Source organism: Tenrec ecaudatus, chromosome 18 (assembly GCF_050624435.1).
Source record: "Tenrec ecaudatus isolate mTenEca1 chromosome 18, mTenEca1.hap1, whole genome shotgun sequence".
Taxonomy (NCBI): Eukaryota; Metazoa; Chordata; class Mammalia; order Afrosoricida; family Tenrecidae; genus Tenrec; species Tenrec ecaudatus.
The window spans coordinates 29214173-29237970 of record NC_134547.1 but is presented as its reverse complement, the minus strand read 5'-3'; the positions used below and the strand labels follow the sequence as shown (position 1 = coordinate 29237970).

Genomic DNA, 23798 nt, shown 5'->3' with positions numbered 1-23798 from the left:
GTATCAACTGGAATAGTGTCTGGGGTCTTAAAGGCTTGCCTTGAAAACAAGGAGCCATCTAAGCGAGGAGTCAACTAAGTTCGCTCGGACTTGTGTGACGCACACCAGCTCCTGTGACCCAGAGATGACAATTATACAATTAGAATATGGTGAGGAGAAAAGCCTCAGAGCTAAAATCATGAACATGCAATTGTGGAGGGCCAGGCGATGGTGGGAGCCCCCAACCCATGCAGAGGATCTGGTCAGAGTGGGGTGCCGGCAGATTCGCTCTAGCCTCAGGCACGAGTCTCAAACAGCCTTACAATCAGGCAGAGACCACTGTACTCTTGATTATGCTGGGTCAAACGTGACACTCGGCCACAGTTGACCATCCTATAGACATGACTGAATCTGTCCTGGGTGCAAGTATCTCTTACTGGTTCCATGACAGAAATTTCTTCTATGGCTTTTTGAATGTTGTTGGGGGAGTCTTTCTTTTCCTTCTTACCCAATTATTTGTATTTTTGTCTGTATACTATTATGTATTTAACCTTATCACCTCAGCGTGTTTCGTTGCTATTGTTTCCTGTTGGTTCTCCCAGCTGTGAAGCCCGGGAGTAGTGGATGCATATGATAATAACTGATAAAAGGAGACAGGGAAAACAGAGGTGGGTGGTGAGTGGAAGGGCGGGAAAGGGAGTTTCAGGAGTAAAGAATGAAGGACGCACTAGAATGGAGTGTAATTGCACAACTCATCTTAAAGGCAATTTTACCATGTGGTGATGACTGTACAATTCTCCTTGATATGACTGAACGACTGAACTACTGGATTGTAAGATATATAAATTATGTGCCAATAAAACTACTGGAGAAAAACGAAAAAGCCTGAAATCATACCAAGTATTTTCACTGACCTCATGAAGCTAAAAATCAATAACAAAAAAACAAAACAAAACCTAGAAAATGTAGAAACATACAGAAAGTAAGCAATATAAGGATAATTCACAAATTTCCTGGAGTCAAATGAAAACGAAAGTACAGTTTTCCAAAACTTGTGGGATGAGTAAAAACAGTCCTCAGGGGAAGCTTACAGCAAAAAATGCCAAACGATTAAAGAAAAGGCTCAAATCCTCTTTTGTTGCGGCTGCCGACATGCCCTCCAGACTGAGGAAGACCCGGAAACTAGGGGCCACGTGAGCCACGGCCACGGCCGCATCGGGAAGCACAGGAAGCATCCAGGAGGCCGGGGTAATGCTGGTGGCTTGCATCATCACAGGATCAACTTCGACAAATACCATCCAGGTGACTTTGGAAAAGTCGGTATGCGACATTACCACTTGAAGAGGAACCAGAACTTCTGCCCAACTGTGAACCTCGATAAATTGTGGACCTTAGTCAGTGAGCAGACCAGGGTAAATGCTGCCAAAAATAAGACTGGAGCTGCTCCCATCATTGATGCGGGGCGATCGGCTGCTACAGAGTTCTGGGGAAGGTCAGCTTCCAAAGCAGCCCGTCATCGTAAAGGCCACATTCGTCAGCAGAAGAGCTGAGGAGAAGATTAAGGGTGTTGGGGGGCTGTGTCCTGGTGGCTTGAAGCTACGTGGAGGTTTAATTAAAAGTTGAAAATGGCAAAAAAAATAAAAGGCTCAAATCAACAGCCTACACGGACAACTCCAGGAACTAGAATGAGAACAGCAAACGATCTTATAAGAAAGAAAATAACAAGGATCTACCAGAGCAGAAATAGGAGAAAAAAGTAGAATCAATAAACCCAGAAAGTGGTTCTTTGAAAATCGACAAACCTATCACAACACCCCAGGAGCTCTGGTGGAGGAGAGGTGACACACTGGGCTGCTAATGCAAAGTCCAGCAGTTTGAAACCACTGGGCTGTCCCGGGAGAAAGAGGGGGCTTTGTGCTCCTACACCGAGTTTCGATCCTGGAAACTCACAGGAGCAGTTCTACCCTGGGCTAGAGGGTCACTGTGAGTCTGCATCGACTAGCCTGGCAGTGAGTTTTCAATGTTCACAATACCGAAGAGAAAATATGCAAATAGCAAAACAACAAAAATAAAAGAGAAATAAAGATAGTTATGACAGAGTATGAACAACTTTATGGAAACAAATTAGATACCCTAAATGCAAGGGCAACGTTTCTTAGAAGGACACAACCCACCAAACAGACTCAAGAGGAAAGAGAAAGTCTAACAGGTCCATACCAAGGGAAGAGAGCAAATCAGTGAATTAAAAACCTCCCAATTAAAAATCTCACTTGGGAAATTCTATCAAACATTTATAGAAGAATTGACCCCAAGGTGGTTAAAATCTCCCCAAAGTTGGGAAAGAATACTAATTAATTAATTCTAGGAAGCAAATACAAAAACAAGGAAGGGAAATTACAGTCCGATTTCTCTTATGAATAACCCCAAACCCAAACCCGCTTCCATCCTGTCATGTCTAACTTTTAGCGACCGTACAAGACAGAAGAGAACTGGCCCAGAGACGGAAATCCAAAGATGTAAAACTTTACAGAAAAAAATGACCACATCTTTTTCTCATGGAGCAACTGGGGGTTCAAATTGTTGACTTTTGTTAGCTGTCAAGTGCTTTAATCATAGTGCCTCCAGAATGCCCCTAGTATAAATATATTTGCCAAAATTCTCAGCAAAATACTAGTGAACAGAATCTAACAGCACACTGAAAGAGGCACACTTAAAAAAAAAAAACCCTTCCATGGGTTTATTCCAGGAATGCAGACAAGGATCAACATTAGGAAATCATTGACCATAATGCACCGCATCAACACAACAACGGAAAAGAACCACATGGCCACTTCCATGGGTTCATAAACCCCACTTGGTAAAACCCAACCCTAAGAAAGATTGGAACGGAGGCAATTCAATAATATGATTCTGAAATACCACATATGAAACCCAACAGCATGTATGAAAACACAACAGCCCACATTATTCATAATGAAGAGAGACTGATGAAGCCATGAAACTATTGTCCTATGACCATCTTTAAACTTTAATCAAAACTATCCCGAGGCCATCTTAAAACCAAACAACAGTTTCACTGAACTAACAGAAAATATTTGCCTTGCGCATTAGGCTTTTCAAAGAACAATCTGTGAGACCAAGTTGATCACAGCAACGTAGAAGAGTAGCTGGACTCTCAGGGGGCAGTGAACTGATGCTGTGGAGGAAGGAACAACTCAGAACAGGAGGGTGAGAACGGCACACAACTCACAGAATGTACAAACTGTCACTCAATGGTACATGGAAAGACTACTGAATTGGTGTGAATATTCTCAAAAAACCCTGCAGAAACAATACAGCACATGAAACCAAATCACCGCGTCATGTGGTAGCTACAAAATCTGTTGTCAATTTGAGACTTAAGAGTGAAGGAATGGAGTTTAGCCTGTCAATCAGGTAGCAGCTTGATGTGCTCATTTGGAGACACTAAGGAGATAAATAGCTCGCTGCAGGTGGGGCACTCCTGCAATACATTCCTGTTGACAAGACACATGGAGCTCACTAGAGCCCCGGTGCTGAAGGAGCCATGTGGAAACCCACCGATGTGTTTACTACCACTGGATCCACAAGACTCCCCACCCACTGGCCTGTGATCTTCCTGCATTTGGCATCATTGCATGTGCTTCGTGAGTCTGAAGAGGACTTTATAGATTGGTATCAGACATATGGGCTAATATCGGACTTATGGACTTGATCTGGACAGGACTGGAATGTTTTTTCTCTTTTTAATTTAAATCATTTTATTGGGGGCTTGTACACTCTTATCACAATCCATATATCCATCGTGTCAAGCACACTTGTACATCTGTTGCCCTCATAGTTCTCAAAACATTTGCTTTCTACTCGAGCCCTTGGTATCAGCTCATTTTTCCCCTCTCTCCCCGGGCCCTCCTCCCTCATGGACCCTTGATAATTTATAAATTAGTATTATTTTGTCATGTCTTACACTGTCCGACATCTTTCACCTACTTTTCTGTTGTCTGTCCCCCAGGAGGGGATTATATGTAGATCCTTGTAATTGGTTCCCCCTTTCTACCCACCTTCCCCTTCCCCTCCTGGTATGGCTATTCTCCCCACTGGTCCTGAAGGGTTCATCTGTCCTGGATTCTGTATTTCCAATTCCTATCTGTACCAGTGTAGGGATGTTTTCTAATAGAAAGCTTTTTCTTATACACATATAAGTGTCTATGAATTTGTTTCTCTAGTCAACCCAGACTAGCACACATCATAATAACAAAAAACCTTTCAATATTATTGTATAAAATGTCACCATCAACAAATACTACAACAGGAAAACGTTCACTCTCAAAACGAATGTAAAACGGAGCGAAGTGCTACTAAAAGCAGTGTCCGTGTCCCAACCTTCCTGGGGCGCCTCTTTCAGTCCTCTGGCTTCCTTTTCCATTTTCTTAAGTTTCAATTGTAGTTCTTTCATTGCTTTCCGTATCACATTAAGCTCCAGGGCGAGGGCTTGATTTGTGTTGTTCAGTATCAAGTTTTCTTCTTTCAGTTCCTCCAACTTTTCCCTGGTTATTTCTATATATCGTGGACGTGTTCTGCCAGTTATATCTGAAAATGCACACAGAAACAGTTTGAACATTTAAGTGGATATTTTGCACTTCTACACCAAAATTTCTCAAACCTTTATTTTAAAAAGCAACCAAGAAAAACAACCAACACACCTTGTACTTTGTTCTTCTGTCCCTGGAAAGCAAATGGCTTGCCCAGGAAAAGGGAGAGAGAAGGAGGGGAAGGTGAGAGACCAGGGTGTGGGTGTGGGGGCGGGTACCAAGGGTGGGGCGGGGAGGGAGGGAGAAGAGCTTGCATATTTAATGCAGAATTGAGTTTTCAGCTGCAGGAGCTAGAACAGCTTTAGTGCCGAGGGGGAATGAAAAGGCCTCCAATGTATGTGACATGGCAAGAGGCCCAAACTGATCAAACCCCCTCCCTGGTGAAAAAGGGAGCTGGAATACGAGCCCCACTGAGGAAGTGAGGCCATCCAGGGGGCTCCCAAGGCAGCTGCGGAGTGGGGGCAGCAAGGAAGGACCAAACGGGAATGTTGACAGGCTAAACCTGGCAGGGTTTGAGGGCGGGCGGACGGGATGGGCACGGAGGGAAGAACAGGTCAAGGTCTGTCTTGTATTGCTATGTCTCACACCACTAGAGAGAAGCCAGGCACGACTTCCCAGGGACAGGACGTGACCTGGGAGGAACTGATGAGGTGTCTGTGAGCACATGAGGGGTCCCCATCAGTGGGCAGGCAGTCAACAGTAGGGACGGTGTCCCTCGCCAGACAGTTCACATAGACATTAAGGTAAGGAACTAGAAAAACACATACGGAAGCAGGGCCCCATTCTGCTGCTGGCCAGACATCTGACCGTACCATCAACCACTGGAAAGACAGAGTGTACCTAGCAGCTTGCTGGTTCCTCCCCCTGCCCCCCCCTCCACACACACAGAAGTAGCCTGCCGTAAACTCTTACAAGTAGTCGTAACTCAATGCACAAGACTGGGGAATGGGAACAGTTAAGAAGCTTGGAGCGAGAAAGTCGTGGAAACCACTATTTCATGGATAAATACAATGTAAAGGATGGGCTGAACAGCAGAATACAGAGTGAAGCACTAACCTAGGAGACCCAGAAAATTTCCAGCATTAAAAAAACCAAGGTCATTGCCATCAAACTTATTCTGACTCACAGTGGCCCAGCAGGACAGAGCAGAGCTACCCCTGTGGGCTTTTGAGACTAGAAATCACTTCAGAAACGAAGCCTCATCTTCCTCCTGAGGTGCTGACCTTTGGTTAGCAGCTCAACTCCCCGAGGGCTCCTGCACACTCACTGCCATCGAGTTGATGCTGACTCACGTGACCCTGGAGGACAGGGTGGAAGTGCCCCTGTGTTTTCGAGACTGTAATGCTTTACGAGAGCAAAGCCTTGCCTTTCTTCGGAGGAGTGGCTGATGGTTTCAAACTGCAGACCTTGAGGTTAGCAGCCCAATGTGTAACCACTATGCCACCAGGGCTCCTGTATAGAATACTCAAAAGGAGAGAAACAACTGCCATCACGTTGATCCCCACTCCCCAGAGAACGCCAGTCCAACACAGAGAGCACAGTGCTGACGTCTAATAGGACTTTCGGGCTAGTGGGTGTGACACACAGTTCAAAAGACAAGATCCACTTTGAAGCGACTGAGACTCCCCATACTACATAGGGCATAGACTCAGAGAGCACCTCCAGGACTTTCTGCCTTCATCCCGTGAGCAAGTGCTCACGTGCAGCTACCCACCCTCCAGTCCCCTAGTCACCTGTCCACGGAGCAAGCACCCCCCACTCACATGCCTTTCAGTCACCACTCAGCACCTGAGTACATCTCTCAGGTCACCACACAACTGTGCTGTGTCTGAACACATCCACAGGGTCTTCCAGCCACCCAGCACCTGAGTACATCCTACATGCCTACCCATCACCCACCCAGCATCCAAGCACACCCACCTAGTATGTGAATACATACCACAGGCCACCCAGCATCCACCCAACATCTAAGAATATCCCACAGTTCCCTGCAGCACCCCTCAGCATCTGAACACAATCATAGCTCCCAACCCTACCCCTCAACATCTGAGCACATCTCACAAGCCCATCTACCCGCCCACTCAATATCTAACATACCCACAAGTTCGTCCTCCCACCCAGCATCCGGACATATCAACAGTCTTTCACCCACCAACCCAGAGTCTACCACCCAGAATTTGGCTCTGTCTTTTGAGGCAGAGATGGAAGTTCAAGAACTCTTTCCTACTTCCTATAACAGAGGACAGAGGGAATCAGTTTCCAAGGAACGGGAAAGGGGACTTTCATTTCCAGATTATTCAAGATCATCTCTAAAACAATAAGCTTTTCAGTCATAAGGAAATTCAGAAGGCAGCTAGCTACCTGGGGATGGTGGAGGCTTTTCATATAACGGGGTCTTTGCATCCTAGAAAAGAAAAACAGGAAAGCAACAGGTTACAGAGGCTTGGCAGCTTCTGACAGAAGGCTTCCACATGCAGCCAGGACATCGCTGACTGACTATTCCAGCATGGAGAGTTTCCCCCCTCAGTTTGGTTCTTGTAGTTCTTAGCTTGCTCTGTGCATCTTACGAATGCACTTTAAATCATGAAGGAAGGGCCTTCCTGCAGAACTGGCTGGAGTTACCTCCCTTTGATGAGTTTGAGAAGAACTGGGAATTGCCGGAAAACCCACTCTGCACCGTGTTGAAGTAGAGCGACCTTGCTCTCCTGTCTACTTCATGCTGTAAACCAGCCTGTGCACTGGGCAGAGTCTAATTTCTCACTCTCTGTGGCACGGCCCAATATGAACCTAAGTTGGAAGTCTCCCTTGCCAGCAAATCCATCATTATAATGGTCTGTCCTCTGTGCTAATGAAGCAAGCGCTTGTTACCTCCCCTGAGGAAAGGATCCCTTTGTGAGAAATGAAGACACAAAGAGGCTTCACAAAGCTCGTGGGAAAACGGAACGAAAGATATTGGAATTGTCCACAAACTTTTCGAAGCCTCATCTCATTTTTTCCCCACAAATCATGGTGCTGTTTAAAAATTAGGATGGAAATTTTATCTCCCGAGAAAATGGTTTTTAAAAAATTATCTTACCTTTAGATTCAGAACTGAATGTTTGCCATCTGGTTAAAAAGAGAGAAGGGGCAGTGGGGGTGGAAGATAAAAAGAACTTTTAAAACAAATGCAGAACTTTGACATCTCAGAAAAGTATAATCACAGTAAGCTGCCGACGAGATGATAATCAGGCCCCCGGGTGGGTGGACTGTTCAAGGTCACATGGCAAGATGGGCCCAGAGGAAGGCGGGGTGCCATGCTTGGTTGTCCGTCTCATCCAGTCCCATTCCTTCCTCAGCTGGGCATCAATCACAGTGGCTCCATGATGACAGAGCCAAGACCCAACTCCTCAGAGGGACTCTGGGCTCCTCCCTGCCTCTACCCTGCCATTCCCTTCCCCAGAGGGCTCCCTCTCTGCCGGGAAGCCCCACTCCCACTGGTGCTGTTCCTAAAAAAAAAAAAAAGCCTCAACATAGAGATAAAAGTTATTCTGCCTGTTACTAATTTTCCACCTATTTGCAATTCAGGCACCACAAGCATCCTGATGCTTCTAATGCTCACCACAAACCCCGAGCCCCTGAAGGAGCCACACTGCCTCCCAGCCACCACTTGGGCTCTACCGGCATGTCTACCAGGGTGCTAACTACTACTTTATTGTCCCTAAACAACAAATCCCACCCTTCATAGCTGGTGATAAACTCTGCCGGTAGAGGGCGCTGCAGAGCTGCTGGAGGAAGCAGGGGTGGGGGTGGGGGGGGAGGAGGGTGCGCTGCTTTCTGATCAGAACACACAAACTCACTGCAATGAGTCAAGCCCACTCACAGACCCCCTATAGAACAGAGTAGAACTGCCCCGTGGGTTTCTGAGACTATAACTCTTCATGGGTGTAGAAAGCCCCTTCTTTCTCCCACGGAGCAGCTGGTGGTTTTGAACTGCTAATCTTGCTGCTTTCTGACAACAGTGCACAACCCAACCAATGGCTTGGGCACACATCTCACACACACATGAGCGGACACAATGGCTCAGCAACTCCAAATATAAACATTCCCTTTGTGAGAATAAATGAAAATAACACCACCACCACCACAAACCCACACTCTCCTTCCAAACCGCCAGGAGCCCTGGTGTGGTAGGGAGAAAGAAGCCTCTTTCTATTCTGTTAAGAGTTACAGGCCAGGAAACACGCAGGGGCAGTTCTACCCTGACCTCCAGGGTCAGTATGGGTCCAAAGTGACTCAATGGCAGCGGGTTTAGTTTTGGGTTTCAGATTGCAAGGAGCCCTCGTGGCACTGTGGGCTAAACATTGGGCCCTTTCACAGCTCGACGCCACCATTCAGAAGGCTGGCACTGCAAACCCAATGAAGCAGCACTAACTCTGCCCACGTGGGCTCACCTCAAGTCAGAGTCGACTTGATGCCAACTGACAGCAACCTTTGCTATAGTGCATGGCAATCTCTTTCTGCCAAATCAAGCACTCACGGAATTGTTTCGTAAATACGCCAATAAAGCAGTGCCTGCAGGCCCACTGCGGGGCTAGGACCTGGGGACAGTGTACGGGGAGCAAAGCAGAAACTTCCTAACTTCCTTCCTCCCTTCTCAGCAGCTCAGCAGGACACCACTGTGTTCTGGGCAGCACCTGGCCCAGGGGAGCCACAGGAAGCCAGCCTAGAAGGCTTCGGAGAGCTGAGCATAAACCCCCCTCCGGGGCAGCTGATACAGGACACAAAAGCATGCCAAAGGCAGCACCTTACATTTGAAGCCCACCTCCCACACGGGTAAGCCACTGTGCAGAGCTTTCTTGGAGGAAAACAAAGTTCTGGCACATTCCTTGTCATAATTAAACAGCCACAGTTCGAAATCTGCTGGTGACCTCTGCCCAGAAATTCAGCCACATTACCAGGTGACGATACTTCTGCACGTTTAGAAGCTTAACTTGGGTCTTACCTTCTGGTGGACACTGGGTTGTGAAAGAGGCGCCTGGAAGCCCATCTTGCTCTGAAATATTTTCATCTTCCTCTTTGTCCACTGCATGTGACAATGGAACCTTGATTGTTAATAAGAAATAAAAATAAGAATCTAAAAAAGCATGTATCTGGTCAAAGTTATCTTTTAAAAATGTCCTCTTCACAAACTCCAGTGTGTTATTTCGCACCTGCCCCAACTCGCGCTCTCCTGAAGCAGCTTCAGTCACCACTCCCCACGGTGAGGCGCAGATGCCCACACCCTGGCATGGTGGACCCTTGTGACCCAGGGGCAGCAGTCACCCAGGGCATGGCTCAGGAGGAGGAATGGAAGGACACAGGGAGGGGTGGTGCTAATCTCACACAGGGGGCTTTCAGGGAGGAGAAACGGCATGCACCTGAGTTGTTGAAGGTCAAATTGATGACCTGCTCTGTACACCTTCACCCAATTCACCACAACACTAGCAACATTTAAAAGAGGGCTGATTCGACAGGAAGGGATGAGACGTTGGGTCCTCTAGGGAAAATCCTGGTGCCAAAGGCAATGCCACTCAAATTATGCTGAGATGACGAACACGGCACCCCATCTGTGACAGTGTGGCAGGGCCCACTGCCCGGTCCAGCCCCAGCCCCAGTGCTTCCCGCCACGGTTCTGGTTTCTTAATCCCCAAGCGAACAGGGACTGCTGGCAGGTCCCGTGAGGGCCTGCATCCAGACAACCATGTTTGCTAACTATGTGTGTCCACCCTAAACCTCCTTTCCGGATAGAACGGAAGCCTCCTGCCACCCAAATGTTGCTAGTACTAAGAGAAAAAGAACAGCATCCCTCTGAGGAGGCCCGGCTTGAAGAAAGGTTGCGCTCTGCAGACTCACCCTGAAAGAGCAACAGGAAAATGAAGTTTTGGGGTCAAGGGAAACAAAGTTACTCACCCTGGAAGATAATGGACATAAAGGATATGAAGAGGTTTCTCTTCTTTGAAAGTTAAAAGACAAACACTTAAATGTGAACCTAATCAGCAGGGGAAATGAATTTGAACCTCTTTAACAAACAAATCAAAGTCAATGGAAAACAGAAAACCCTTAGGCATATGAGAGAGCCTCGCCACGTCTGTAGAACAATGGAAGGGAAAGACGGCGCATTCCCCACAGACTTTTGGAAGCCTCCTGTACACTCTGCACAGTGTCTTGTATGCTCAGCTCACATCAGGGCACAAGAAAACCCAGTACCGACAGTCACCTGATCTCTGTGCAGTGCTGCATACAGCACATCCTTGCGCTCTGCCGCCTCTTTCCAAGTGCTGCTGTCCCCCACCTCCTTGGGGCTGGATGACGGGTGCGTGTCATTGTCCTCTTCCTCCCTGTCGCCCAGTGTTGTTTCAAAGGATGGCAAAGAAGTCCCACGTTCCATCACATTCTGCCAAGTTGTTCTATGTGACAACATGGAAGGGCAGGCACAGAAGCAAACTCTTTAAGACTTCCCGTGGGTAAAAAGGCACATGTTAAATGCATTTGGCCCCCCATTTCACCGTAAAAGTATAATCACTGCATATAAAAAAATACATGCAAAAAGATGAATCCCCTTCTCCTGTTGGATTTCTCAGCAGACTCTAGGCATTGCTTTCCATTTTCCTGTCTTCTGCTTAGTTCACCTCCCTGATATGCAGTTTACCTGCTCATTACCAAGACGTCATTCATAATCAACAGGTTCAGAGGTAGGAATCGAGTGGATGTACCAGTTTAGTCAGCCTTTCCCTTAGCTTAGGCTTCTTCAGGTTTGCACTGTTATAAATAATCCTGGAAAGAACATCTATGTTCGCTCATTCTTTGGACATGTTACCAGGAAAAGCAAGTCCCCGGAGAAGGACGCCATGCTTGGTAAAGTCGGGGGCAGTGAAAGAGGAAGGCCCTCGACAAGATGCACTGACACCGCGGCTGCAACCCTGCGCTCAAACATGATGAGGAGAATGTGCAGCACCGGGCAGTGTGATGTTCTGTTTTACAACAACACGCTTTGTACAAGCACGTGGTCCTACAAAACAAAACAAACCCACCACGTAGCAAATGGCTGAGTCAAAACAAACTGTGTGTCTACATGCATCCCACACGGCCCCAGCATACACCACTTCCCTAACCTCTCACCACGCGGGTCATGATTTTTCTAAAACATGCCACTACAATTTAAACCTTAGGGTGGGAATTGGCTTTTCTGGCTTAGCCGGGTCATTTTCCCAGGTTTGCATGGAGAGTTACAATCCTCCTGTTGGGAATTGTGTGTCCGTGGCCTCCTCGCTATCTACGCAGATTCCAGTGCACTCATTCCAGCTCAAGATGCACCTTTTCTCCTGAAGGCCCAAAGCTTGTCTTTCTATTGACTATACATCTTAATCCTATCTTATGTCGGTTACACACATTCTTAAATTCAAAGGTCTGTTCCTAACTTCCTAAATCCATAGCACAGAAATGAGAGGTTTACGAGAGGAAATCGGGTCATTGTTTGTCACACTGTGAAACGTTCCCTTCCTCTGTGAGGCCATGAACCAATGCTTACACTGAGTCACCTAACAACAAAAATTAGTCCTCACATCAATGCCCTGCTTGAGGCTTGCTCTCAGGAAGGGAGCACAGGAGACATGGGTGCTACAGCAAAATGTGGCAAAGAAATTAGATGGCGCCCAGATAAAATATTATCTGGGGTCTTAAAGGCTTATTGCCAAACAAGCAGGCATTTAAGTGAGATGTCCACATGGAAGAAGAACACCATCATTAGTCACTGAAGGACAGCAGATCATATAATCCCAAATTGAAGGAGGGATTAGTGTCAGAGCCTAAATTGTGAGAATCCGGTTTGCAGAAGGCTACGATGACAGTGGAGCAGATACATTTGTGGGAACTCCACAGGGAATTCGCCTCTGGTGATCCCCCTCGAGGCATAACTGAGGGACGGGAGAAGAGTGGTGACTCCAGAGTGCACTGGAGAGACGAGGAGAGAAGATCAGTTAAAACTGTCAGTTGACTCTCCTCGGACGCATGCTTGACCTTGCACAGTCTTCAACATTTTCGGTATTTTTGTTTGTTTGCTCATATTAGGGTGTATCTCAGAGGTGTTATGTCACTGGGGTCACCCTCTTGAAGTTGTGTTATATGTTTTCCTGTTTTTTGGCATATGAAACCCATGATTCGTGGAGGGAGGGGGCAAAACGAGAAGCTGATGCCAGGGGCTTACATGGAGAGCAGATGTTTTGAGAATGATGAGGGTAACCAATGTACAAATGTGCTTTATACAAGTGTTGTATGTATGGATTGTGATAAGAGTTGCATGAGTCCCCAATAAAATGATTAGAAAAAGAAACCCAGGATTAATGAGCCTTCAGGCACAGCAAGCAGAATAAGGGTCGGGGTGGGAGGGGACAGGTGTAAAAGGGAGACGATGTACAATACTGCTTGGCATGACTGAATTAGGGAATTATATGATGCATGTATTAACTCCCCATTAATAATAAATGTAAAATATGTATATTGGAACCTCACATGTTCAGAGAGCCATTTCAGGTGATTTGAAAAAAAGCCTAATTTGGGGGACTGTCATTAGGAGTCATGAAGACCCAAAGGGTCTTTTAGATGGATCTTGGAGTCCTGCTAGTGTGATGGTAATAAATTGGGCTGCTAAGTGCAAAGTTGGCGCTCTAACTCCAGCTGCTATTCAGGAGAAAGACGGGGCCTTCAACTCCCATAAAGAGCTACAGTCTTGGAAACCCACAAGGGCAGTTCTACCCTGTCCTATAGGGTGGCTGTGAGTCAGCATCAACTCAATGGCAGTGAGTTTGGTTTTTGTTGGTTTGCTTTAATTTTGAGCTTTCTATTTCTTTTTTTTAATGATTAAATTTTTATTACATTCTGGCAGTTGATTTTTTTCCTTTCTTTTTTTTTTAAATCATCTTATTAGGGGCTCGTACAAATCCATAATCCATACATATATCACAATCCATAGAAACATCAGTTGTGTAAAGCACATTTGTACATTCATTGCCCTCATCATTCTCAAAACATTTGCTCTCCATTAAGCCCCTGGCATCAGCTCCTCATTTTCCCCCTCGCTCCCCCCTCCCTCATGAACCCTTGATAAATTATAAATTATTATTTTGTCATATCTTGCACTGTTCAAAGTCTCCCTTCACCCACTTTCCTATTGTCTGTCCCCCAGGGAGGAGGTTATATGTAGATCCTTGTAATTGGTTCCGCCTTTCCACCCTACCCTCCCGGTATCGCCACTCTCACCACTGGTCCTGAAGGGATCATCCGTCCTGGATTCCCTGTGCTTCCAGTTCCTATCTGTACCAGTGTACATCCTCTGGCCTAGTCAGATTTGTAAGGTAGAATTGGGATCATGATAAGGGGGCGGGGGGGGGGCAAGCATTTGACCTTGCTACTTCTTGTTAGTGAGCTATTGGGCAAAGAACTCAGCCTCCCTCCATTTCAAAGATATGCTTATAAATCTACAAAATGGAAGTACAAAAATAATTGAATAGTATAACTTTGTAAAGCATGCATTACAGTCCCCCAATTTAATGTAAGTAAAAGCTATTAACTACAAAACCAAAAGACTCTAATCATAAACCACACAGCCAGCCAGCTCCTCTCCTTCCCGAGAGAAGAAAAGCCAGTGAGACAGTCCTTACCGAAGCCGTAGCTCTGAGGTGGTGGCATAGGGCTCAATGAAGCTGTCCTTTCCAACACATGTCATATCACTCTCTGACAGGGACCTCTGGCGAGGCTGAGGAATGGCCACGATCCGTCCGGTCAATGTGGTTGCCAGGATGGCTGCGGCCAGAGCAGACCTATAGACAGAAGCAGCCCAGGAGACAGTGAGATATGAACATTCACCGAGAATGTGAACCAATGAGTCAAGGCTTACCTTCTGTTCCACTACTGGTGATTGAAAATCAGCTCACTACACGTCTGTCATCTTCTATGCGCCATCACAAACCGAGCCTCACACCCAGAAGGACTGCTGTTGTCCCACTTCTCACACTCAATGACTTACCCAACACACTTCCTAGCTGTCAGGAGTTAGACCCAAGTCCCTGATAGAAGCAGCTTGGACCTAAAGTCTATATCCACATACTCTTCTCACTTCAAAGGAGCTCTGTGGACATGGAGGGCTTCCTGTTGGGTTGCTAACCACAAAGTCCATGGTTCAAACTCACAGCTGCTATACAGGAAAAAGATGAGACTGTCTCCGTCTGGAAAGATTTAGTCTCAGAAACACAAAGAGGCAGTTCTACTGTGTCCTAGAGGGTAGCTCTGATGTGGAATTGACTCAATGGCAGTAGGTTTGGTTTAGTTTTCTTACTAAAATAAAAGAGGCGAAGAAAGATGATGGTGCCCGGCTATCAAAAGATATGGCATCTGGGGTCTTAAAGGCTTGAAGGTAAACAAGCGGCCATCTAGCTCAGAAGAACAAAACCTACATGGAAGAAGCACACCAGCCTGTACAATCACGAGGTGCTGAAGGGATCAGGTATCAGGCATCATCAGAACAACAAATCTTACCATAGTGAATGGGGGGGGGGAGTGTGGAGTGGAGACCTAAAGCCCATTTGTAGACCACTGGAGATCCCCTTGCAGAAGGGTCTCAGGGAGATGAGCCAGTCAGGGTATGCTGTAGAAACGATGAAAAATGCAACTTTCCTCTAGTTCCTAAATGCTTCCTCCACCCCACCCCCACCCCCACTATCATGATCCCAATTCTACCTTGCAAGTCTGGTTAGACCAGAGGATATACACTGGTACAGGTAAGAACTAGAAACATAGGGAATCCAGGGCAGATGATTCCTTCAGGACCAGCAGTGTGAGTGGCGATACTGGGAGGGTAGAGGGAGAGTGGGTTGGAAAGGGGGAACCGATTACAAGGATCTACATGTGACTTCCTCCATGGGGGAAAGACAACAGAAAAGTGGGTGAAGGGAGATGTCAGACAGGGCAAGAGATGTCAGACAAAATAATAATTTATAAATTATCAAGGGTTCATGAGGGAGAGGGAAGCGGGGAGGGAGGAGAAAAAACGAGGAGCTGATGCCAGGGACCTAAGTGGAGAGCAAATATGGAGAATGATGAGGGCAATGAATGTACAAATGTGCATTACACAATTGATGTATGTATGGATTGTGATAAGAGTTGTATAAGTCCCTAATAAAATTATTTTAAAAAAGAATGATCAAAACTCCCTTTTTAAAGGGAGATATAACATACGTGCCATTAAAAAATGCTAGTAAATTCCTCAAAGATATGGTATAGACAAGACTGGGTAGCAGATACACACAAACACACACACATGACAAAAATATAATAGTAGGTTTTATGACACTGGCGATCAGGCAATGAAGGACAGTGATCGCTAAAAGACATGAACAAATGAGATGAGCTTTATAAGGTCACAGCTGCCCTGGTGGTGGACTGGGTTCCCGGTTGGGTTGCTAACTACAATGTCAGTAGTTCGAACCCAACAGCTACCTGAAAGAAGGATAAGCCTATCTCCTCTTTTCAGCCGTGGAAATACAAGACAGCAGTTCTACTCTGTCCGATAGAGTCCCTGAGTATCAGAATTGGCTCGTGGCAGGAAGTTACCTTTCCCGGTCATAGAGCAAGGATGGGGAGCCGAGATGGGGCCAGGTGGTCTGTCTGACTTGTTGGAACTAAGCTGAGAATCCCGGAAGACCGTGGTGCGAGCTGCACAGAGAGAACCCTGGGGATCTAGACGCTCCCCCTGGAGTGTTCACCAAAGTACTCCTCAGTACATGAGTGTGAGCACACTACCCACCGTGGAGGAAAGAGCCACTCAAAAGGAGTAGAGAATAGTGGCAGACCCTCCCCCATAGCCAGTGGCAGTGCCTGTGTCCCCCCTTCAGAGTTGAAAAACTCAAGTTCAGTGCACTCAGAACATCTTGCATCCGCCAGCACTGCTCTGAGACCTGCTGAGAACCAACCAAGAAACCTAAATGCACCCCAGAGCATAGCTCAAGGAGAAAGTGCTTGCCATTCATCAAGATAGAGATTCACTCAGAAGAATTTACTTGAGAGGACGGCACTGAAGTTGCAGCTATGGGAGCGGAACATGTCTGATCAGAGCACACGGGAGCAAATGAATGGGGAGGAAGAGAGAGTGGAGCACATCCTAGCCCACCAGGCCTGGAGGAAGATATCCCTGCTCTGAATAGCCAATGCACAGAGTGGATCATATGGCTGATCCCACTGAGACACGACGTCCCTCATTGACCCATGGCCCTATTAGGGACAACACTGGAGAGTCAGTGTCAGGATTGGCCTGGTCTGACCCCGTGACACTGAGGCAAAACACTAAAGGCGTGCGGCAGACAGAGCAATGGGGAGAGCAGAACAGGGAGCTCCCGAGGGAGTACAAAGGACAGACTCTGGGGCCAGGGTGTGGCACCCCATCGGACTTGACTGGAGGACACGCCTAGGGGGCAAAAATCAGATCTTGATCTATTTACAGGTTTTTCTTTTTCCTTTCTTTTATTTCAAATTAATTTATTCTTCTCTGGGTCATTGGTTTTCTTTTTTGTTGTTACCATATGTTCTCTTTTTTCACATTGTCTTGCTATGCCTTGTTTTTTGGTGCATATTATTATCTCTGCAGATCTATCAAGATAAGATAGGCTGGATGAACAGTCTGGAGGAGAAAACAACAGGACCAATGGTTCTGGGGGGACATGGCAGAGGGGGAGGAGGGGTAAGGAGGTGGTGTTCACCAACCCAGGGACAAGGGATCAACAAGTGAACCAAAATTAGTGGCAAGGAGGGTGTGAGAGGCCTGGTAGAGAGTCAGCAAGGGAAATGTAACCGAGAGAAATTACTGAAACCCAAATGAAGGCTGAGCATGATAGTGGGACAAGAGGAAAGTCGAAGGAAATAGAGGAAAGAACTAGGAGGCAAAGGGTACTTATAGAGGTCTAAATACAAGCATGTACATATATGTATATATATATATTTTTTTAATATAGGATGGTGGGGAAATAGATCTACGTGCATATATTTATAGATTTAGTATTAAGGCTTTGGACCTCCACTCAAGTACTTCCTCAATACAAGTACACTTTGTCTATTAAATTGACATTCCATGATGCACACTTTCCCGACATGATCACTTGAGTCAAATGTGTGCATAAGCAAATGGAGAAGAAACCTGATGGTGCCTGGCTATCAAAAGATATAGCAGAGGTAAACAAGTGGCCATCTAGTTGAAAAGCAACAAAGTCCACATGGAGGAAGCACACCAGCCTGTGTGATCACAAGGTGTTGAAGGGATCAGGTATCAGGCATCATCAGAACAAAAAAATCATATCATTGTAAAGTCGGGGCAGGGAGAGTACAGATTGGAGACCCAAAACCCACTTGTAGGCCACTGGATATCCCCTCGGGGAGGAGATGAGCCAGTCAGGGTGTGATGTAGCAACGATGAAACATACAACTTTCTTCTAGTTCCTAAATGCTTCCTCCCCAGTCACTATCATGATCCCAATTCTACCTTAAAAATCTGGCTAGACCAGGAGATGTACACTGGTACAGATAGGAAAGGGAAACACAGGTAATCCAGGGTGGATGATCCCTTCGGGACCAGTAGTGTTGAGAGTGGTGATTCCAGGAGGGTGGAAGGAAGTTGGAGTGGAAAGGGGGAACTGGTTACAGGGATCTACATATAACCTCCTCTCTGGGGGAAGGGCAACAGAAAAGTGGGTGAAGGGAGACATCGGACAGTGTAAGATATGACAAAATAATAATTTATAAATTATTAAGGGTTCATGAGGGAGGGGAGAGCTGGGACAGAGGGGAAGAAGAAAAAGGAAAATGAGGAGCTTATTCCAGGAACCCAAGCGGAAAGTAAAATTTGAGAATGATGAGGGCAACGAATGCATAAGTGTGCTTTACACAATTGATGTATGTATGGATTGTGATAAGAGTTGTATGAGCCCCAATAAAATGATTTTAAAAAAATAACCTTGCCGCAAAGAGAAACTTTACACAAAAATAGCCTCACTGGTGAACTTGATAACATATTTAAAGGTAGAAATAATATTAATTCTACATAAATCTCTCAAAAACAGAACAGAAGAGTATTTCTCAACTATGCTATTATTCTGACATCCCAACCAAGAACAATAAAAAAATCAGAAACTGATATGTTAAAGATAAAAACCGCAGGGGGGGGGGAACATCTGGGGTATATTGGGCTGGACAGTATTTTAAAAGTTGCAATGTTGACCACCTTTGCAGGGGTTGGTCTGCTTTCTTAGGTGACTCTATACACACACACACACACACACACACACACACACACACACACCAACCTTCCCTGCCCCCACTACTTTCAATTTAATTCCAACTCCCAGTGACCCTAAGGGGCAAAGTGAACTGATTCATACGGTTTCCGAGACTGGAAGGAGCAGGCTGCTTTGTTTTTCTTCCTCAGAATGGCTAATGATGGATTTGAACTGCTGACCTTGTGGCTAACAGTGCAATGCTTACCCCATTTTCCAGACTACCACCCACTGCCAACAAGCCGATTCTGACTCATAGGCTGCTCCTTTGGGTTTCTAAGACTCTAAATCTTTATGGGGGGAGACAGCCTCATCATTCTCCTGAGGAACAGCTGGTGGGTTTGAACCTTGCAATTAGCAGTCCCATGCTTAACCTACTGAGACACCAAGGCACCTAGTAAGGCTCTAGGTGATACCATATTGCTGATTCAATTTCTTGGAACCATTTTAAAATACAGATACAGGGTGTTATAAACCAAAATCACGTTTCCTGGTATTTCCTATCATCTAGGCCTGCTTTCTGAAAAATGGCCGTGGGACTACAATGGAGCTGGATCTGCATTATATTGGTAGCTTCTGTTAAATACAAAAGCAAAATATTTGCTGAAAGAAATGAACTGATCACAAATGAAAATGTTTAGTATTCTTAACTAGACAAAAGACTTTAATAGAGAAAAGCTGTAAGCATGCTTCTATTTACCATCTGCTTATTCTCACTGAACACGTCTCTCTGAAGCCTGTTCACAGCTTGTTTGACCCCTTGGTGAGCAAGCAAAGCTGTGCAGTCCCATTAAGAACCGTGTGCCTCTTCAATCATGTTTTTTTTAATCGTTTCATTAGGGGCTCATACAACTTTTATCACAATCCATCCATACTTCAATTGTGTAAAGCACATCTGTACATTCATTGCCCTCATCATTCTCAAAACATTTGCTCTCCACTTAAGCCCCTGGCATCAGCTCGTCATTTTTTCCAATCATGTTTTTTACAGGAAAAGGGGTGGGGAAGACAAATGGCCCCGATGGGTGTGCTTAACAAAAATGGAATCACTGATGGTGAAACAAAAACAAAATCAAAACAAAGCCAGACGTTAGTCAGTGGTCTTTAGTCACATCGAGCCTTAGTTTAAAAATGCTCTTCCTCAGTGGGTGAGCTGGACCTAGTGACTTGCTTCTAATGAACAAAATATAGCAAAAAGGATGGAAGGTAAGTTCTGAAATTAAGGTACAGATGTCAGCACAGAAAGGAGCCGGTGACAAAGGAGGACAGGAAGAGCTTCTCAGTCAGTGGTCTCAGGGCTCTGGACAGGAGCCAGGGTTGAAAACCACCAGGCGGGCTGAGGAATGAATGAAGGGACAGCTGGCGAAAGGCGGGGCCACTTTGAGACAGCTACAGGGGCACCTCCAAACGAAACATTCAAGGTGGGGGAACAATGGACCACAAACGGAGACAGGGAAATGGCCCTGGACAGGAGTGGTCAGGTGGACAAAGTGCGGTTCCAGGACGGTGGAGAAAGTTGCCCGTGCACAGTGGAGCTCGAGAAGGGCTGGGCAGGAAGGAAGGGATTTCCTGTGAGGCCCCAGGAGGGGCAGTGAGGACTAAGAACAATCTCAAGAGAAGGGGGAAAAGCCACTCTCGTGATTAATTATTAAACACAAGGCAACTATAAAACAAAGAGACAGGAAAGCACTGCTTGTGTCGATGGGCAAAACAAGAGGGTAGAAAATGTCCCTACAGAAGGACAGATAATGGAATGACCCACAGACCTTTCCAAGTATTCTTAGTAACACAGCTGCTCAGAGACACTGAGGAAACAATCTAAAGGAAATTTTGAAAACCATTCAAGAACAAAACAAGAGATAGACATCTTTACAAAAATTACAAACACTGGAGCTTTCAAATTCCTGGATCAGATGAAAATAAATGCAAGACTACCCAAGATTACTGCCTTGAGTTATTCTTCAAACCCTGAACTGCAACTATCCCAAGGTCATGTGTTCATTATTTAGAATAACAGAGGCGGCCTGATGGCACAATGGGCTGCAAACCAAAAGGTTGGCAGTTTGAATCCATTAGTTGCTCAGTGGTGGAAAGAGGTAGTCTTGGAAGCCGTGTGCACAGTTCTACTCTGACCTAGATGGTAGTCAGGAGGAGCAACCAACACAATGGCAGGGGGCTTCGTGCACTGCAGCAGACGTCTCACAGCAGATGGCTGTAACAAACGGAAATGCACTGCCTCACGCTTTAGGATGCTAGAAGTCCAAACTCAAGGCACCAGTTCTAGAGAGAAGCTTCCTCTGATGGTTTTGGAGGAAGCCCTTGTCTCCTTCCGACATCATGAACCAGTGCCCCTTGGAGATTTCCATGGGTCTTGGCATCAATGTTCTCTCCCGGGTCTAGGAAGTTCTGAGCACAGGGAACCTGGGTTCTAAGGAGGAGGTATGCTCCTAACTCTTCTTTCTTGGTGGTGCTAAGGTCCCTCCTCTGCTCACTGCTCTCACCTTTCAGAGGGAAGGCGACACAGGCCTCACCAGGGAAACTCCCCTTACACCAGTTCAGGGCTGTGACCTGAGTAAGGGCGTTCAATCCTGCCTAAACCCCTTACCACAGACAGCCTGATCCACCACGGGGGATGATTCCATCATTAACAACCGCCAAACTTCTGAGAATCATGGCCCAACCAAACTGACACATATTTTGAGAGGGCACAATTTTAGTTAAATAATAGGTAAGTTCATAAAATAAAGACTATCGTGCTTTGTAGAGTACTAGAAGTACTATACTGTACTTCTTTAAAAAAATCATCAATAACCACTTTAAAATAAAGATAGAGGGAGAGGGACTAGACTGCAAGAAATTAAACAGACCAACAGGGAATCGTGGGAATGTTGACACATTATGGAGCATGCATCAGATGTCACTGAACAATCAGAGGAGCAACTGTTGAAAGGGAACTTCATTTTCTGTGTAAATTTTCACCCAAAACACAGGGTTTTAAAAAGGGTTCGGCACTTAACAGTAAGGTAACAGAGAAGAGCAACACTAAGGAAGGATTCAAAAGTTGAATCAACATGATAGAAAAGAGAGCCAGTGAACTTGAGGACAAAGGTCTTTGAAATTGCTCAATCAGAGGAACAAACAGCAAAAGAACAAAGAAAAGAATGAAGTCTAAGAGGTAGATGTGGGATGCCAACAGATGAGAGAAATAGGGCTACACATAATTTTTGCAGGAAGCGATGTAACAATTGGTCTCTATTTGTCTGGAACAAAAGAGAAAGGAACCCCAAGCATCAGAGTAGAGACTGGACCATAGGCCTAACTGTCTCCAGGAGCCATACCGCCTCCTCCACCTTGAGACCAGATACAACGGTGATGGTGTCTGGCTATTACTACCAAATATTCCAAGACAAGAAAGACGGATCCCGAAAGAAGAGAGAGAGAGAACTTTGAAATAGAACTTCAACTTCTTTAAAAAAAAGTCGACTTACTGGACCCCTTGAGGCTGCAGGAGTTCCCCAAGACTAGCCCTGAGTTACTCTTCCAGCCTGGAATCTAAACGATGCCTGGAAGTAATTTATAAACTAAGTAAAACTAAAGCTCAAAAAGACATGACTGGTTGAGCTGTACAACTGCATTCTTTAAAAAAAACATACGAGTATTTATCTCTACATGAGACCGAAAAGGAGCTGATGACAGAGTGGTTAAGAGCCTGGTGGGCGACTTGAATGCAGCAGCTGCTCTGCTGGGGGAGATGGGGCAGACTGCTTCTATAAGTGAACAGCCTTGGAATCCTTATGGGCAGATCTACACTGTCCTGTAGGGTTGCTATGAGTAGGAATTAGCTTGATGGAAAGAGGTGTATACGGCCAAATATACAATAACTATTTTTAAATTATAAATAAGAAGGTTGCAAGGTAGACTCAAAAAGTTAAGTGTTAATAGGAACCAAGACAACTATAATCAAGAGAATGTTGACACAATGTGAAGAATGTAACCAAAGAATTCAAAGTGTGGCAAATTTTGTACTTTTTTAGCTAGTGTTACTTAGTTTCTAGATTATTTTAAGGGATACTTTTAGGAACCTTTATGGTGCAGTGGTTACCCACTAGGCTGCTAGCCACAAGGTCAGCAGTTTGAAACCACAGCCTCTACCAGCGTGAAAGACAAGGCCTTTCCACTCTGTTAAGATTTACCATCTCTGGCCAGCCCCACTATGAGACACCACATCCCTCACTGAGCCATAGCCCAAAAGAGGACAATACTGGAGACTGTGGGAATTGCGCCTGATCTAATCCCACCACACCAAGGCAATACACTAAGGGCCTGCAACAGATCAAAAGGGGAACAGAGCAACGAAGTCCCCAGGGAATACCAGAGATAAACTTTGGGGCCACGGCTTGGCACCTCATCAGACTCGACTGGAAAAACACTCCTAAAGGCCAACAGTCCTTGAACAAACTACAGGATTTTCTTTGTTGGTGTTGTTTTGTTGCTTTATTTTGCTCTGTCTTGCTTTTGTGCATGTTATTAGCTCCACAGGTCTGTCTAAATAAGATAGGCTGGATGAACAATCTGGAGGAGAAAACAACGGGACTGACGGTTCCGGGGGGATATTGGAGAGGGGGAGTTGGGGGGAAAAGAAGTGGTGCTAACAAACCCAGGGACAAGGGAACAACAAGGGATCCAAATTGGTTGTGATGAGGGTGTAAGAGGCCTGCTAGGGAGTGATCAAGTGTACTGTATAACCTAGAGGAATTACTGAAACCCAAATGAAGGCTCAGCATGATAGTGGGACAAGAGGAAAGTAAAAGAAAATAGAGGAAAGAGCTAGGAGGCAAAGGGCATTTATATAGGTCTAAATAAAGGCATGTAAATATAT

The 23798-nt window shown here is 45.7% G+C and overlaps 1 protein-coding gene and 1 pseudogene across 1 annotated transcript in view; one reads left to right on the top strand and one right to left on the bottom strand.

Moving 5' to 3' along the window:
- Positions 1-23798, bottom strand: part of CEP89 (centrosomal protein 89) — a 78535-nt gene that overhangs the window by 45668 nt on the left and 9069 nt on the right. Inside the window, exons 3-8 of the mRNA XM_075537054.1 lie at positions 14264-14422; positions 10825-11014; positions 9571-9670; positions 7666-7694; positions 6951-6993; positions 4381-4587 (exon numbers count right to left, since the gene is read on the bottom strand). Of these exons, the coding sequence (XP_075393169.1) occupies positions 4381-4587; positions 6951-6993; positions 7666-7694; positions 9571-9670; positions 10825-11014; positions 14264-14422 (728 nt within the window). The remainder of the gene's footprint in view (positions 1-4380; positions 4588-6950; positions 6994-7665; positions 7695-9570; positions 9671-10824; positions 11015-14263; positions 14423-23798) is intronic.
- Positions 1132-1603, top strand: LOC142431438 (large ribosomal subunit protein uL15 pseudogene; annotated as a pseudogene).